General features: G+C 48.2%; 1 protein-coding gene and 1 long non-coding RNA gene across 2 annotated transcripts; one reads left to right on the top strand and one right to left on the bottom strand.

Moving 5' to 3' along the window:
* Positions 1-4381: 4381 nt before the first annotated feature.
* LOC125946283 (uncharacterized) lies at positions 4382-5671 on the bottom strand. The gene has a single exon (XM_049668981.1). The coding sequence runs from the start codon at positions 5390-5392 to the stop codon at positions 4382-4384; it is 1011 nt and encodes a 336-aa protein (XP_049524938.1). The 5' UTR covers positions 5393-5671.
* A 3028-nt stretch (positions 5672-8699) lies between these two features.
* On the top strand, positions 8700-10549 carry LOC125946114 (uncharacterized). Its single transcript, XR_007467412.1, has 2 exons — positions 8700-8746; positions 10148-10549. It is a non-coding gene; the product is annotated as an uncharacterized LOC125946114 (long non-coding RNA).
* Positions 10550-15272: the final 4723 nt, after the last annotated feature.

Genomic DNA, 15272 nt, shown 5'->3' with positions numbered 1-15272 from the left:
AGTATATATATATATATATATATATATATATTGCAACAAGAAAAAGGGAAGAAAAAAATTCGGCACCTTGTAGACAATCTAGAGCATCGTCTATTCGTGGTAGAGGATAAACATCCTTACGTGTGATCTTGTTCAGTCGGCGGTAATCCACGCAAAATCTGATTGAGCCGTCCTTTTTCCGTACCAGGACGACCGGAGATGCCCACGGACTGTGTGACTGCTGGATCACGCCACGTTGCAGCATGTCATCGACTTGTTCACTGATGACGCTGCGCTCGGTGTGTGACACTCGGTAGGGACGCTGACGCAGTGGAGCATGGTGACCGGTGTCAATATGGTGAACAACCGCTGACGAGCGCCCCAAACAAGGTCGGCCCATGTCGAAAGAGGTCCGAAAACGGTCAAGGAGTTGAACGAGCTGATTGCGCTGAGCTTGCGGGAGCGCGTTATCGACGCTGCGCAACAAGACGTCGTGGTCGGGTGGGGCGGGAGCGGCGGCAGAAGTGACGGCATCGATAGGCAGTGGGGTCGTATCGCAAGGCGCATCAAACGGAAAGATGGCATCAAAAGTGTCGAGACGCCCAACAGATTCGCCACGTAATAGAGTTGAAGGGCAGGGAAACGGATTGCACGCGTAAACTGCACTGGAATCATCATCAAGTGTGACGACTGCGAACGGTAGGACAACGTACCGGCGACGCGCACATTTCTCAGACGGTACAAAAAGTGCAGTTGAATTGGGGACAGCGTCACAGGTGACGGACACTAAGGCGACAGAGAAAGCAGGGATGACGACGTCAGCAGCGACAACCACTTTAGCAGACGGGCGACGGTCATCGACGGTTGCGGTACAGAACGGAGACAAGGCGAGTTGTGCACGAGCGCAGTCGACAACTGCATGATGCGCGGAAAGGAAGTCCCAGCCCAGGATAACGGCATGCGATGCATGAGAAAGGACGACAAATTCGACGATGTAGAGCGCATCTTGAATTAAAACACGAGCGGTGCAGGTGGCCGAAGGCTTCACGTGCTGCGAGCTCGCTGTGCGTAGCGAAATATCAAAAAGCGGAGTCGTCACTTTGTTCAGTTTGCGGCAGAGAATCTCACTAATCACACAAACAGCTGCTCCTGTGTCGACAAGAGCGTTCGTCGCGACACCGTCTATAAACACTACAATCTCGTTAGGCGGCGAAAGAAGAGGCCTTGCAAATTTCGACGACGGCGCAGTTCTTGCCTCAGGAACTGCGGCTGTTAGTTTTCCTCCTGGGCATGGTTGGAACGGCGAACCATGGGGGAAAGGGAGCGGCGGCGGGGAGAAGGAGATCGGCGTGAACTGAAGGCGGGGCGACGTGAATACGAGTCCGTGGCGTCAGATGTAAGACGGTGCGTAGCTTGTTGAGGGACATGACTAAGGTTGGGAGCGCCATCGCGAAAATAGAGTCCGCGGCGGCGACAGAAGCGCGCAACATGTCCCGGAATACCGCAAGCGTAGCACACCGGCCGGTTGTCCGGAGTGCGCCAGGGGTTGAAAGGTGGTCTTGGATGCGAGATAGGTACGTAAACCGGCCGTACCGGACTTGGCGGCGTGTAGAAGTTGGTGGCTGGGCTGGATGGGACTGGCGTCGGCTGGGCATGAGATCGTGTAAGGGCCTCAGCGTAAGTTAACGGAGCCGTAACTTGCGGCGGTGAAGCGGGGGGCGGTAGGGCTTCAGCAACTTGCGTCTGAATAACCCGGCGAAGCGACTGGTCCAGTGGGGGGAGAGGCTCAGTGACCGATGCCACAAGAGAGAGCTGACGTGCCACTTCCTCGCGTACGTATTGCTGAATTTGAGGCAGCAACGAGGTGTAATCAATACTAGCGGTGCTGGGAGCCAAATCTGAAACGTCAGCCGTTTGCATTCCAGGGCGACGTGTGGAGATGCGCTGTTTACGCAGCTCGTCAAAACTTTGGCAAAGTTCAATAACTTCAGTAACGCTTTGTGGGTTTTTGGCCACGAGCATATGAAAGGCGTCATCGTCGATGCCTTTCATTATGTGTTTGATTCTGTCAGGTTCCGACATGGACGCATTCGCCCGCCTACAGAGGCCGATGACATCCTCAATGTAGCTGGTGAAGGTCTCACCAATTTGTTGAGATCGTCCGCGGAGGCTGTGTTCAGCGCGAAGCTTGCGCACCGCTGGCCGGCCGAAAAACGAAACGAGGGTCTCTTTGAAAGCTGACCAGGTGGTAAAATCAGCTTCATGGTTCTTGAACCACAGGTGGGCCACGCCGGTAAAATAAAAGATGGCGTGAGTCAGCTTGTCGCGGTCATCCCACTTGTTGTTTGCACTAACACGTTCATACTCGGCCAGCCAGTCTTCCACGTCGTGATCGTCAGTGCCACTGAAGACTGGAGAATCACGCATACGAAGCACCCCAGAGCACACGACAGGTGTGGGAGCGGGAGAAGCTCGCGAGGGGCCGGCGTCCTCGGTCATCGTGAAGGCAGATGGTAGCGTACGGCTGCGGAGTTCCAGGACGCTGAAGGGGACTGCCCAGCACCTCCACCAAATGCAACAAGAGTATTTTGCAGGTAGACTAGATGAAGCGGTTAAACAAGCTGGCTCGTTGAAAACCGACCTAGCGCGAACCACACGATCGTCAACGTCTTCTTCCACACACTCGCTGGCACAGAGCTGGTGCCGATGTGCTCCGGTACAATATATATATATATATATACTTACCACCCGCGCCCAGAACCTTCGCTGCACCGCGATCGCGATTCATTGCTGGCATACACGTTTGGCGTTAATTCAATACAGTTGTGGTGCACGCTTATTATATAGGAGGTTACGGTTCAGGACACAGTGCTCAGCATTAGACATGGAAACAAGGCCATATCTTTATTTCACTCATTCAACAGCTTTTCAAAATAATTCCAAACATTCGCAGCACAAATGGCACGTCGGATAGACATCAGCACAAATCAACACCTACTGAGCTTTAAGTGCTTGGCTGCTTCGCGTTTTTTAGCATTACTTTGGTTTAGGCATTTAGTTAGGAAGTGGAGCCGAGTGGTGATATAAAAAACTGTGACTTCAGCTGCAATGCCCTCTGAATGGTCAGGACAACCAAGCTGGTTTTTCTGATTCGCTTTAACTCGGCTTAGGATGTCTAGTATGCTGTCAGAGTGCAGCTCCAGCAAACTGAAACACGTTGTGAAAGCTTTTTCTAAATCGAGGACAAACTTATACAACAGGCTAGAAGGGTAAAGCAGGCCACCATTGTCCTTCATGTGGGTCAACATAGCTATAGGTTTAGATTTTCAGCAGACTTCCTTTGCATAAGAAGTTTCAGGCACTCTTCACATCCTGTCTTCAGTATACACTTCCTAGCTATGTACCCTGCTATGTAAAATGTCAGCCGGTATTACTGGCAGCTGTAACGCATGGTGCATGATCCGGCGCACTTTCTGTGAGCAACGTCTGCGCGGCGGTTATGTTGCCATTATCTATAAATTTTTCCTTCAGGTGCTGTTTCCCAGATGAAAAATTGTCAGTGCCATAATTTGCGGGCAAAAGGGCGTGCAGAACTGCAGGCTCACAGTTGCCCTTTGACACTGAGTGGGCAAGATTGTTGAAGCTCAAGCAGTTTACGGTGGTAATGAACTGCTGTGGTGCTGGATGTGTATTACATCCAGATGACTGCCTGACAATACCAAAAACATGCTCAACAGGATCTTGGCTTCCTCTGGACGTCATAAGGTACTTGTAGCCTAGTTTCTCAGTGAGGTACTGAAGCAGAGAAAGCACACTTGAAACTGTCACTTGCAGCCCTGTTGCTGTAGACTGGCTCAAGAACCCTTTCTGTCCCTTCGTGTGGACTTCCCACGATGACAGAAACTCTTGAAACGACCGCTGCTTGTCAACAGATGCTGAGTTTGGGCGCAGAGCTTCAGCTGGGAATCGTGATGTCATGACTTGCACAAAGTTATGGATGATCCTGTGAAACGAACGAAAGAAGGATGGACTTGTGTTTGTAAGCAACGCTCTTAAGGACTGCTATATGCAAGGCGAAAGGTACAGTCACAATATAACCATAATGTGATGATGCTTACTTGAAAAACTTCAGTGTAGGTGTGATGTCACCACACGTATCCTCAATTCCATTCTTGTAGAGCTGTAGTCTATGAACCATTTTTTCTCCAAAAAGTTGAAAAGCCAACGATACCCTCATCCTTTCAAGATTGTTGGGGCTTGTGTGGCTTCCGCTAATTCCATGCATTGCCTGCAATGTTACGCTGGAACCATCCAGTGCCAAAGCTTTGCGGACAAATTGCAAAGATACCTGGAAGGAATATCAAAGTGAGCAACTGTTAGAAACAAACAGATACTAAGTGTATTAATAAAAATGCATGGTATTCAAGGAGACCACCAACAACAACAATCCATTCCGCAGGCACTTAATCAGGTGGAGAAAGTCTGACAAAAAATGAAGTTTGCGCGTTGGGTCCACTGGATGCAATGTGCTGCACTTCGTTTCTGTCAGTGATGCTTTGATGCCCATTAAAGACCACATCTTCCGGTTCCAAGTGGCACCGTCGAACGTAATAAAATCAACTTTGAGTCCTGCCTTTTCAGCTAAAATGACAGCTTCAAGCATGATCTTTGTCAGCAGGTCCCCATTTACGTTTCCATGGGTCGCAAATGCAGCGAGTATTTGTGTCCACTTTCCCACAAAGGGCACAAAAATTACTACCATGCCATGATCACATACAGTGTGCTTATCTTTGTCAGACGTAAATTGACCCAAGTTCACGAAGCCATCAATGTGGCCCTCACTGTTTACCGACAGGTGCTCCGAGAGTTTCATCTCATCCACGATGAGGCCTCCGTGACATGAAAACTCGTCCATAGTGTTTGTCTTTTGTTTCAGCACATCAAAAATTTTGTGGCTGAATCCAAACCCAGTTCTGTAACATTTCAAATATTTGCGAAGTGCAGTCTTACTAGGGAGGACTAAGATTTTTTCCCGTCTCAAATGCTCATACAACTTCGCACTTTTCAGCTTCATAAGCAAACATTCGAGCACCCACTCATTCGAGAACATCATGCCTTTAGTACTCTTCCGTGACGAAGCTTTGAATATGTGCACAGTTGCCTCACGTTGCTTCTCTGGTAGGAGAGCTACTTTTGCATTCAATTCTTCTTCAGCAATTGCCACATTCTTGGCTAGCATTGCACTCAACTTTTTCTTTAGCACATGTGCCAGATTTTGAAGACGTGCCGTCTTCTTTTTTTGTTGCGTCAATCGTGAAGAAAGGGTTTTCTTTGCAGGAAGGCGTACACGAGAATTAATGTACGACTTTCTTGTTAGTAACGCTTTCCTTAGGGAATTGCATTCTGTACACATTGGTCCTGCAAATAAACAAACAATGCAGGCGTTAAAATTGCACGCTCGAACATTTGAGGCAATGTGGAAATGTTATGGGCGTCATAATGCACTTTACGTCTACTTACCTTCAGAAGAAACTTTTCCAAAGCAGCGCACACTGAACACGGATCGTCCAGCAGTGTTCGCTTCAGCTCGAAGTTGTGCGGTCAGCTGAGAAGAAAGCGGCTTGAATTCTTGTTTGTACATCGCTCCCTTGCAGACAAGACTTGATTCAGCTTCTTCCAATACGGATGTGGCTTCAGAAAGAGATCGCACGGGTTTTTCGTCACACAACACACCCTGATAGAAGACTTCGGCGACAATTTCCCCTTCAGTGAACGTAAAGCACACAGCTTTTTCATGAGAAATCTCCACCTTTGTATGCTTGCTTGTCGATGTCGTCGCAAATATAATACCGCAGTGGCCATCTGTATCTATACGACACCAGTACTTTTCGGGAACTTCAAGCATGCGAATGGCTTCAATTGAGAGCCGTGCACTAGTGGCGACAGTCAGGTTTCGAACATGTATACTATCCATTTCACCACTGTCGTAGACTTCATCAGGTGCATCAGGCTTGTGCTGCTTTTTGCTTCCGCCTTGAACAGGTTGTGCTGTTCTCCTTTTCCTCTCGGGCCTTTGCTTGGGTGCTGCGACGGAAAGGTACGCTGGACAACCTGGCAAAAGCGTTGGCATGGCGTCAGGTACCAATGACGGTTTTCCTCTGGGAATGCGCACTTCACTGCCGTTAATCACGTGCACTTATTCGCGCATAATATACCTTGGCTCGAAATGGTACTCGCACATCGCTGACGACTCGGTCAGAGGCTTGTCATCTCTCCGGAGGTTACGCTCCCACTTTTTGCGGAGATCCTCGTCCCTAGGAGCAGCGAACAAAGACGCCTTCGGAGAGCCCGGGTAGCCGCTCCGGCAACCCGGAGCAAAACAGTGCGAGTCCGTCCTCCGTTTCTGCATGTCGCGAACCTCGCTATTCGAAATGTCCGCACGGCACTCGAGTAATTTTTGAGGACACAGAAGTACATACACGTGTAGTCGTCAACTCGTGGATGCCGACGCAGCGATTCGCGAGAATGGGGGAGCAGTGCCCACATGTGCCGTCCGCTCACTCACTAGGAAAAGACGCACTAGCGCCACGGGAAACCCTAGCGGTGGTCCGTGGTGTTTCCGACCGCCGAGGGAGGCCGCGCAGCTTGGCGGTCGTGCCACCAGAGTATATTCTAGTTCACTATAGCCGGGGCTATGTCACTCCCTCCCTCCCTCCGCCGTGCGACGTCCACACCCGCACTGCGCATGCTACGGCTTCCGGAAGCCGGCTTCCGGTTCCGCTTCCACTTCCGGTTGTGGCTTCCGGAGAACGCTTCCGGCGTTTTGCCCGAATGATCCCCCCGGTGCTTCGCCCACTCATCATCATTCACTTCGTAGATATGCGGTGTTGTCAACGTCGAGCGGTGGATCCCGAGGCGGTGCGGTAACGCGAAGCCGATTACACCATCTCTCGCTGAAGCTAACCATCTCCCCGCTGCTTCGCATCCACACATGGTTCCCTTTAGCGGGAGATGGAGTAATTCTTTTCCTATTATTTTTAAAAAGACTCCAATACTTAGCCCAATTCGCACATTGCAGTTAATACATTTTTAATATTTATATATTGTTTAAACAGTCGTCCGCGCCGAGGGTGGCGCGGAATTCGAAAACAAAACTAGCGGTTACCTTACTCCGGTTGCCCAAATTGTAGGCCAGCATGCGGCCGGCCTTCCAAGATAGTGCGCGATGCACTCTGGTCTAGCGGCTCCTGCGAGAGATTGGACATGCTCTATTTCCCCACTGACGCGATATTTTTTCGCTGCTGAAGGCTTCCACAACGCGGCTCGGGGTGAACAGCCTCAGCTAATGTGCAGCTCTGTAACCAGCTGTCTACACAACATTATGGCGCGTGCGCTGACGGACCATCTTATACCCTAGTTACACGGGCGTACTAACCGCAGTTAAGACGCACCTCAGTTACGGCCAACCGCAGTTACACCCAGTTAGACGGAAAGCCCAACTGCGGTTATTCCACTAACCATGGTCACTGCAAACTGAGGTTGGCCACCTCAGTTAGCTCAGGTTAACGAAGCAAACAGACAAAATGGCGGCACCCATGCGGATGGACGAAGGCGGCGCGGCTCCAACCAAGGTGACGGCCGAAAAGTCTTCCCAAAGGCGTGTCAACTGGTCTGTCTCAACAACAAAGTCGTTGATACGCCTTTGGGAAGACAATCTTGGCGCGCTGCGGTCGAACACGCGAAATGCGCGTATATACGATGAGATGACGCGAAGCCTCAACGCACGACTGCCTGCCAGTGAAGTGCCGTTCTCAGTGAAGCAGCTTCGCCAGAAGCTTGAAAACTTAAATAAGCAATACCGGTGAATACGAACTCTTCACTAATCACGTTGTGATAGTGCGTAGCGACTGTGTTTGTGTGTATGTGTAGGCTAAATCCGATGCGTAAACTCAACAGCGTGCAAAATAAGCGCTGGCGCACGGCGGCTGCTGGTGCAGTTGGGCCTAATCGTATACGGGTGTCACACGGTGTACATCTGATCGCGATCAAGCCCGATCCAGGTCGAATTTCTCGGTCGTGATTGGCACCGTTGTGCCTGCTGCGCGAGGGAGCCAATCGCAATCAAGAATTTCGATCCGGATCAGGCTTGATCGCGATCAAAATTGTGTCGTATGACACCCGTATTATGTGTGTCACACGCGCACTTTCGTCGCGGTCGAGACCGATCGGGATCGACTCCGTCGCGATTGGCTCCCTTGCGAAAGCTATGTGAGAGCGCTATGTGCATGCGTTATTCCTTCATATGTCTCTTTATGCCACCGAAAACGATGTTTAACAGAACCCATCAACTTGCACAAGAAAAAGTCCTATTGAGCTATATTGATATTGTGCACATCCTCAGTCCGCCGAATGTTCAAGAGCATCGCAGTACTATCTTCTTTCCTGCACCTTCTCTGTGGACAGCCTCAAAGAGGCGGGCGTTATCTAAATTTCGAAAGCAGTGTTTCGTGCATTTTTTTTATTTGTGTAATAAATAGCACTGCATAATTTTTTCACCAATAAGGCTGGTAATTACACTGCAAGCACATTTCATTTGCATGCTGTGAAGAGTTTTGTGCACTAAAGTAAGCTTTCTTTTAGGAAGCTGAGGCGCTGTGGAACGTCGACAGGGTCAAAAGGTGTTGACTGGCCATTTTATTGGCAGCTGCATTCATTTGTCGGAACACTTCCAGTCAATGACAGTGACCTTGTGGAAGAGAGCGTGGAGGTAATTTCAACTATTTATAATGACAGTGCTATACATAGGTTTGTGTACTCACTCACAAGTACTCTGACTCGTACTTGCTCCCCACTCATTTCAAAGGACTGAGTGCCGGTGAGTTTGATTGGAACTGAATAGGATGAATAATAATGTGTGCTAGTTAATAACATTACGAACGAAATTCAGTGACGGTGATTTTCAGTGGATTGAAGTATTAATGGGGGTGATTGTTGGCGAGTCTGAGTGGATGCATGTATGTGAATTAGTGCCAGTGAGTGCAAGCAGACGCAAGTATGAGTGAATGTGTGCTAGTAAATGGGAATGAGCATGACTGGGCGCGAATAGGAATGTGAGTGAGTGCACAGCCTGCAAAAATGTGCCGTTTCTGCATGAATTAGTGCATATAAAATTTTACTTTAATTGCAGATTTACAAAACATGACCAAGGGCTTCTGTACTAAATGCATGCAGCTTTGCTTGGCTAGGCACACAGCAATGCGAGCAAGCTGCCTCAGAGTTAGCATAGCGCCAAACAATGCCAGCATAAATTGTAATTTATTAATATAATGCAAGAATACGGTAACAAGTGCACTTTAGTAACTTATGACTCAATTAGGCATTTATATAGACTCAGTTCACATCGTTAGACACAACATATTCCAAGGAGAAACAAAAAAATAGCTACGTATAGCACATTCATTTCCATGAGACATGCAACTCCACTGTGCGGAGTGAACTACATGTCCCTGAAGTTGTACATACTTCATTGTACATTTTTGCACAAATGCATCAGAGCGTATGAATTTGAGTGAAAACAAACACGAAAATCTTAAGCTGTATTAAATGTTGAAAGGAAGTATCATCAACAAAATGAGATATGGCATAGAATGTCCTCGTAAGTGTAAAGAGTAGATAGCACATTTGTAGTATCTGATGAGCAGAAATGTTTTTCTCAAACAATGTTGCACTCGAGATTCTATATGGCTGTGATATATATAGCAGAATTTTAAGCGGCACAGAAAGTGAAAAAATGCCATCAGGCACAGGAAGCGAAAGCGAAAAACTGCCATCCACCTCACTCTAGGAAGAAGCTACACCGAGTGGATGACAGTTTTCCCATGCGGGAAATGTTCTCCACCTTGCAGGCTTCCGCATAACTGATCTGCCAGAACGTACTTTGCATTGAAAACTTTCATTTGTTTTCAAATGTGAGTGCTAGAAGCAGTAGTTGCCATAACTGGAGAGAACTCTCTCTTCTGACGTGTATCATGGTGCATGCAACATGTCGGAGCTTAGTTGGTTGGTCTGCTGGTTTTCAAGTAGATATGCTGCTGATCCAGCAACTAGTTTGCAGTGGTGCACTTTGACTTTACATATATACGTCATTGTCTTTTCCTATCATACGCAGGTGCCAGAAGTGTATGAGGCACCTGATGATGCTGAAGTGGTTGCATCGTGGGATGCAACCACTACGGACCAGGAAGACTCCTTCTCTACAGGATGCCTGGAGGAGAGCCCTGCTCCCACCAATGAGAATTGTGGAGCAGCACAAAATGCCGCAAGTCCCGCTGCCAGCTGCCCACCAAGCAGCAGGAAGCGAAAGCGGCCATCATCTGTGCTGCAAGATTTGATGACGATGTTCAGCCGCGCAGAAGATCGAGCAGCAGAAAATGCGAAAGAGTCCCTTCAGCTGCGCAAGGAGCTTGTGGAACTCCAGAAGGAGGCCAATGAGATGAACAAAAATATGGCCGAAATGGTGAACAGCTATTTTGCTTCAAGGCAAAATAAAGGTTGAATGCAAGGGATCCAACATTGTTTTTGTTTTGCTTTCCTCAAACTCGTTCGTAAAAGTACTAATTTTGGATGTCCCATACATCCACTTGTACTTGTTTGTACTTATGTCTAAACCAGACCTATCACTGTATTCTTTGAAAAGGTGAGGCAACGTTTCACTCTTGAAGGTATTTATTTCCATAAGCCACAAAATAATCTTGCTTTCAATATAAAGCGCACACCATGTGCAAATCAGCCTTTGAAAAACATAAGTCCACCTCTCAAAACGCCAGCCAGCCTTTATGGGGCACTTTATCCCTGTTTATACAAATTTTATCCACAGTGTGGGCTTCCATCTGCCGGTGCCTTTGACTTTGAATATAAAAAAGTCATTCACTCCAGCCTTCTGTAGCCTACCAATCATACACAACACAAATACATACCAAGAGTGCAGTCATAAGTGCACGTGCAACTGCCACAAAGCAGCCTGCACTGCTTGTTGCCACTTTTGTACACAGCACTAAAACTGATACACAAGCGAGTATAAGAAAGCCAAATGAGACAACACATTTACACTGCATGCTAAATAATACTCATAACACATTGGAAAGTAAGGAGTAATGTCCATGGTTGTCATGTATAAGAAAACTTTCCTCGTCGAGCACTGCACTGATTCTCACAAACTGTGAAAATTCAATTTGTGCAGCACATAGCATGTACATGGAGTGCTTGTGAATGCCCCATGCTGGTGCATGAGGCATTGTGTGGAGAGTCAAAACACTTAGGTGGCCCTCCGTGCTGCAATATGCTTTGCAAGTGCCTCTCTCACTTCCACTCCTAGTGGCTCATTACGACTGCTTGTACATACTGGCTGAGCCCGCCTTGCATCTTCACTACGCGCAACTTCAATCCAACTTGCATCACAGTGATCGGTTAGCTGCTCACAAATGTTGTTCAGAAAACAGCAAGCACGGATAATGCCGTTTACGTTGTCAATATCACATTCCAGGCCCTTATGCATGATTCGGAACCGCGCTTTCAGTCGCCCAAAGGCGTTTTCCACAATACGTCTAGCACTTGACAGATTGTAATTGAAAACATGCGATACTGAGCCAATAGGACCTGGCCTTGGGAAAGGTTTCATTAAATGAGGCTGCAGTGGGAATGCCTGGTCAGCCAAGAGAAGAGGCCCAACCAATACCCCTTCAATTAATTTGCCATTCAATCTGAACAAATTGCTGCTCAGTACACTAGGTAAACGTGACCGCTCGAACACTGCCGCATCGTGTATTCGACCGGGTGATCCCACGTTCGTGTACATAAATCTGTATTGGTGATCGACAACAGCGAGAAGAATTGTACTGTACCACCCCTTATAGTTGAAGTAGTCGGCGGCGTGTTCTTTCGGAGGGCACACTTCAATATGACAACCATCCAGGGCGCCAATTCCTTGAGGAAACCCTGCAACAGCGGTGAACTGACGCAGGTGCTCTGCCAGCCCTTGTGCTGAAGGGAAACGCACGTACCGCGGTTCTAGGCGCCGCACAACAACACTGCAGAACTCGCGGAATATTATGTTAACCGACGAACGGCTGACGCCAAAGAGATTGGCCACGGTTCTGTCTTCGGCGGATGTAGCCAGCCGATACAACCCAATCACCACGCGCTTCTCCAGAGGGATGGCTCGGCGCATGTTCGTGTCTTGCCGTGCCAGTGATTTGCACACACTCACAATATATCGGAACGTGCACCAATTGAGTCGAAAGTTTTCCCTGAATACACTCTCGGGAAAGTGCGGGAGCGTTTCTTCATACCACGATTGCGCCCGCGGGTGCGACCACACATGCCGCTCACGGGAACAAAGCCGAACAGCCGTGGCCACGAGTTGACGACACTGCGTTTCAGCGTTCTGTCTTTCCTCTTCAAGTACTTCAATGTCTTGTAGCACACGGAGCACTTCCATTTGCTTGGCGTGCAGCGCTGTTCGTTGAGCGGCAAACATAATGAAAAAGTCGTCGAGGTCTTCGTCCCCGTCACACGATACAGGCTTGCTCAACGCCATCGCACAGTTGGCGTCACCAGATTAAAGCTGGCAGAAACGACAAATAAAAAAAACGAAGCAATACCGTACGCAGTCTAGCAAAACACAAAAGCAACGAACCAATAAATCACAGTTAATCACAGCGCACACGGTCAGGCAAAAATCCCAATTGAGCAATGGATTTTCTTGGCTTTCGTACCGACCGTGAACTAGACTTTGGCCAGGCGTTGGCTGACTGGCTCTAACTGCTGCCAAACACCGCAAAAACAATGGAATCAACATGCTCAGACAGTGCAGATACTAACACGGTGGCCACATTTTAAAGAAAATACAGTTTTATTGTCAAAATAATTAGAAAGAACAGCTAAACAATTATATTTTCATTCGCAGTACTGAGTATCACGTGACCTGCTTCACAGCCCTAACTGAGGACAGGTTTTCCCGTGTAACATATGTCAACTGTAGTTGACGGTAACCGTAGTTCAGTCCGGTTAACTGAGGTGCGTCTTAACTGCGGTTAGTACGCCCGTGTAACTAGGGTATTACTGTACCGCAGCACCATAGCTTCAAGTTGTGCTACTTCTCAATTTTTACACCGAAGCTGTTAGCCTCTCGTTGATCGGCATTTTTCGTGTCCGCATCGGTGGGCAAAAATGTGGGCCGATCGAATGCATCGAGTTTGATTTCTCTCTGTAATTGCAGAGCAGTTTCTGTTGAACGCTGCTTTGTGAAATCGAATTAAAATGGCGTCACAAGGTGGTGCTTGGCAAAGAACGACACCATTCTTTTATGTAATGATTTTTGAATTACTTTAGGAAATACCGGCAGAATTGAAATGGGTCTGTAATTTGCCATGTTATTTTTGTCGCCACCTTTGAAAATAATGGACACTTTGGCTCTCTGAAGACGCCTACAAAAAGTGCCTAACAAGAGGAGGAGGAGGAATGAACGTTTATTGCTAGAAACAGCGAGAAAGTGTTCTTTCTTCGCCCTAGGTGGACGGCTCTCTGAGTCCAGAAAGCCGTTGGCTAATACCGCAGCCCGGGCCCGGTCCACCAGAATTCACTGATCTTCCAGGCTCTGTGCCGTTAACATCGCCTCCCATGTTTCTTCGGTGGCTTGTATCGGTTCTGAGGCATCGTCTTGACTGTTTTTCTCGCGGTGTGGGCACACCAACACCATGTGTTGGAGGGTGTCTGGTACATCACAATATCGGCATAGGTATGAGAATTTAGTGAGGTGCATCCGGTGCATGATAATTCCATAGACATATGTATTCGTTTGTAGTCTTCGGAGGGCGGTGGCTTCTTCCTTGCTTAATTTTGGATGTGGTAAAGGATATTGTCTTCTTTCGAGTCGGTAATGTTGCAGTATTACGGAGTAGTTCATGGGAATGTCCTCTACCCTCGTCGATTTGCATGGCCGCTTTTTTTATTTTGCACGGTAAGCCATTGTTATAGGCTTCTATAAAACTTTCGATGAAGACATTATACAATGTATCAGCATCGGCTGCACAGAAAACGGCGTCCCATTCTATCCTTGAAATACAGACAGTAAACATAGCAATAGTGCTTCGACATATGCACCGGAAAGCTGTAGGGGGTGGCTTTGCATTCATAAGCTGAAATTTCTTATTGCTTAAATGTATATATACGTATTGTAACGGATGGGGTGTATTTATTTACAAGAATCATGGATGGTTAGCGTAGAACAAGGGACAGGACGGTCATCCAACCCCAACAGGTAGCGGCCAGCTCCTCACGCACACTTCTACTTCCTTTTCCTTCGGCTGCACCGTGCAGCGTGACAATTTCTCCGGGGGCCGACGAAGTTCTCGGAGTGAGCTACATAGCCCGATGGTGGTACAGTTTGAGTGGGGCGACGTGCGCGACTTGCGTGTTACGTGACCGCCGGTTGTGCGAAGTCACTCTTGCAATGACGTAGGTCACGTCACTCAGTCGTTTCAGTATGACGTATGGGCCAGTGTATCGAGACAGAAACTTCGTGCACAGCCCCTTTTTCCGCATAGGTGTCCAAAGCCAAACAAAGTCCCCAGGAGCATATGTGACGAGCATATATCGAGCCTCATAACGAGCCTTGGCACGATCTTGAGAGTAGAGAGTCCTGACGCAGGCCAGTCGACGCGCTTCTTCGGCACGACATAAGTCTGGCCTAATGAGTAGTCATCCTGTGGGGACCAGGGAAGGATGTTGTCGAAAAAGCTTTGGGGTTGCCAGCATAGAGAAGAAAGAAAGGCGCATAGTCTGTGACTTAGTGCTTGGCAGTATTGTAAGAGTACGTAACAAATGGTAAGATTGAATTCCATTTTTTGTGATCGGTGGAGACATACTTGACAAGCATGTTGGTCAGTGTACGATTCGTGCGCTCACTGGGTCCGTTTGTTTGCGGGTGGTAAAGGGTTGAATGCCGGTGATCAGATCCACAAAGACGTAGTAGTTCTTCAGCAACGTCCGCAGTAAACTACCGTCCACGATCACTAATCACAACGCGTGGAGAACCATGGCGAACAATGACGGAGTACAGCAGGAATGATGAAACGTCTTCTGCTGTAGCCGAATCGAGTGCCGCCGTCTCAGTGTACCGGGTCAAATAGTCCACACACACAATAATAGTAGACTTGGGGAAGGGACCTAGCAAGTCGACACCAACTTTTTAAATGACACCGTCGGCGGTTTAACTGACTGCAAGGCACCCGCAG

This window comes from Dermacentor silvarum, chromosome 6, assembly GCF_013339745.2.
Source record: "Dermacentor silvarum isolate Dsil-2018 chromosome 6, BIME_Dsil_1.4, whole genome shotgun sequence".
NCBI classification, from domain to species: domain Eukaryota; kingdom Metazoa; phylum Arthropoda; class Arachnida; order Ixodida; family Ixodidae; genus Dermacentor; species Dermacentor silvarum.
The sequence above is the reverse complement of the archived record's forward strand: the minus strand, read 5'-3'. Positions and strand labels throughout refer to the sequence as shown.

Bases quoted from the DNA above. Each gene is read 5' to 3' on its own strand.
- LOC125946283 (XM_049668981.1), bottom strand. From the start codon at position 5,392: ATGTGTACAGAATGCAATTCCCTAAGGAAAGCGTTACTAACAAGAAAG.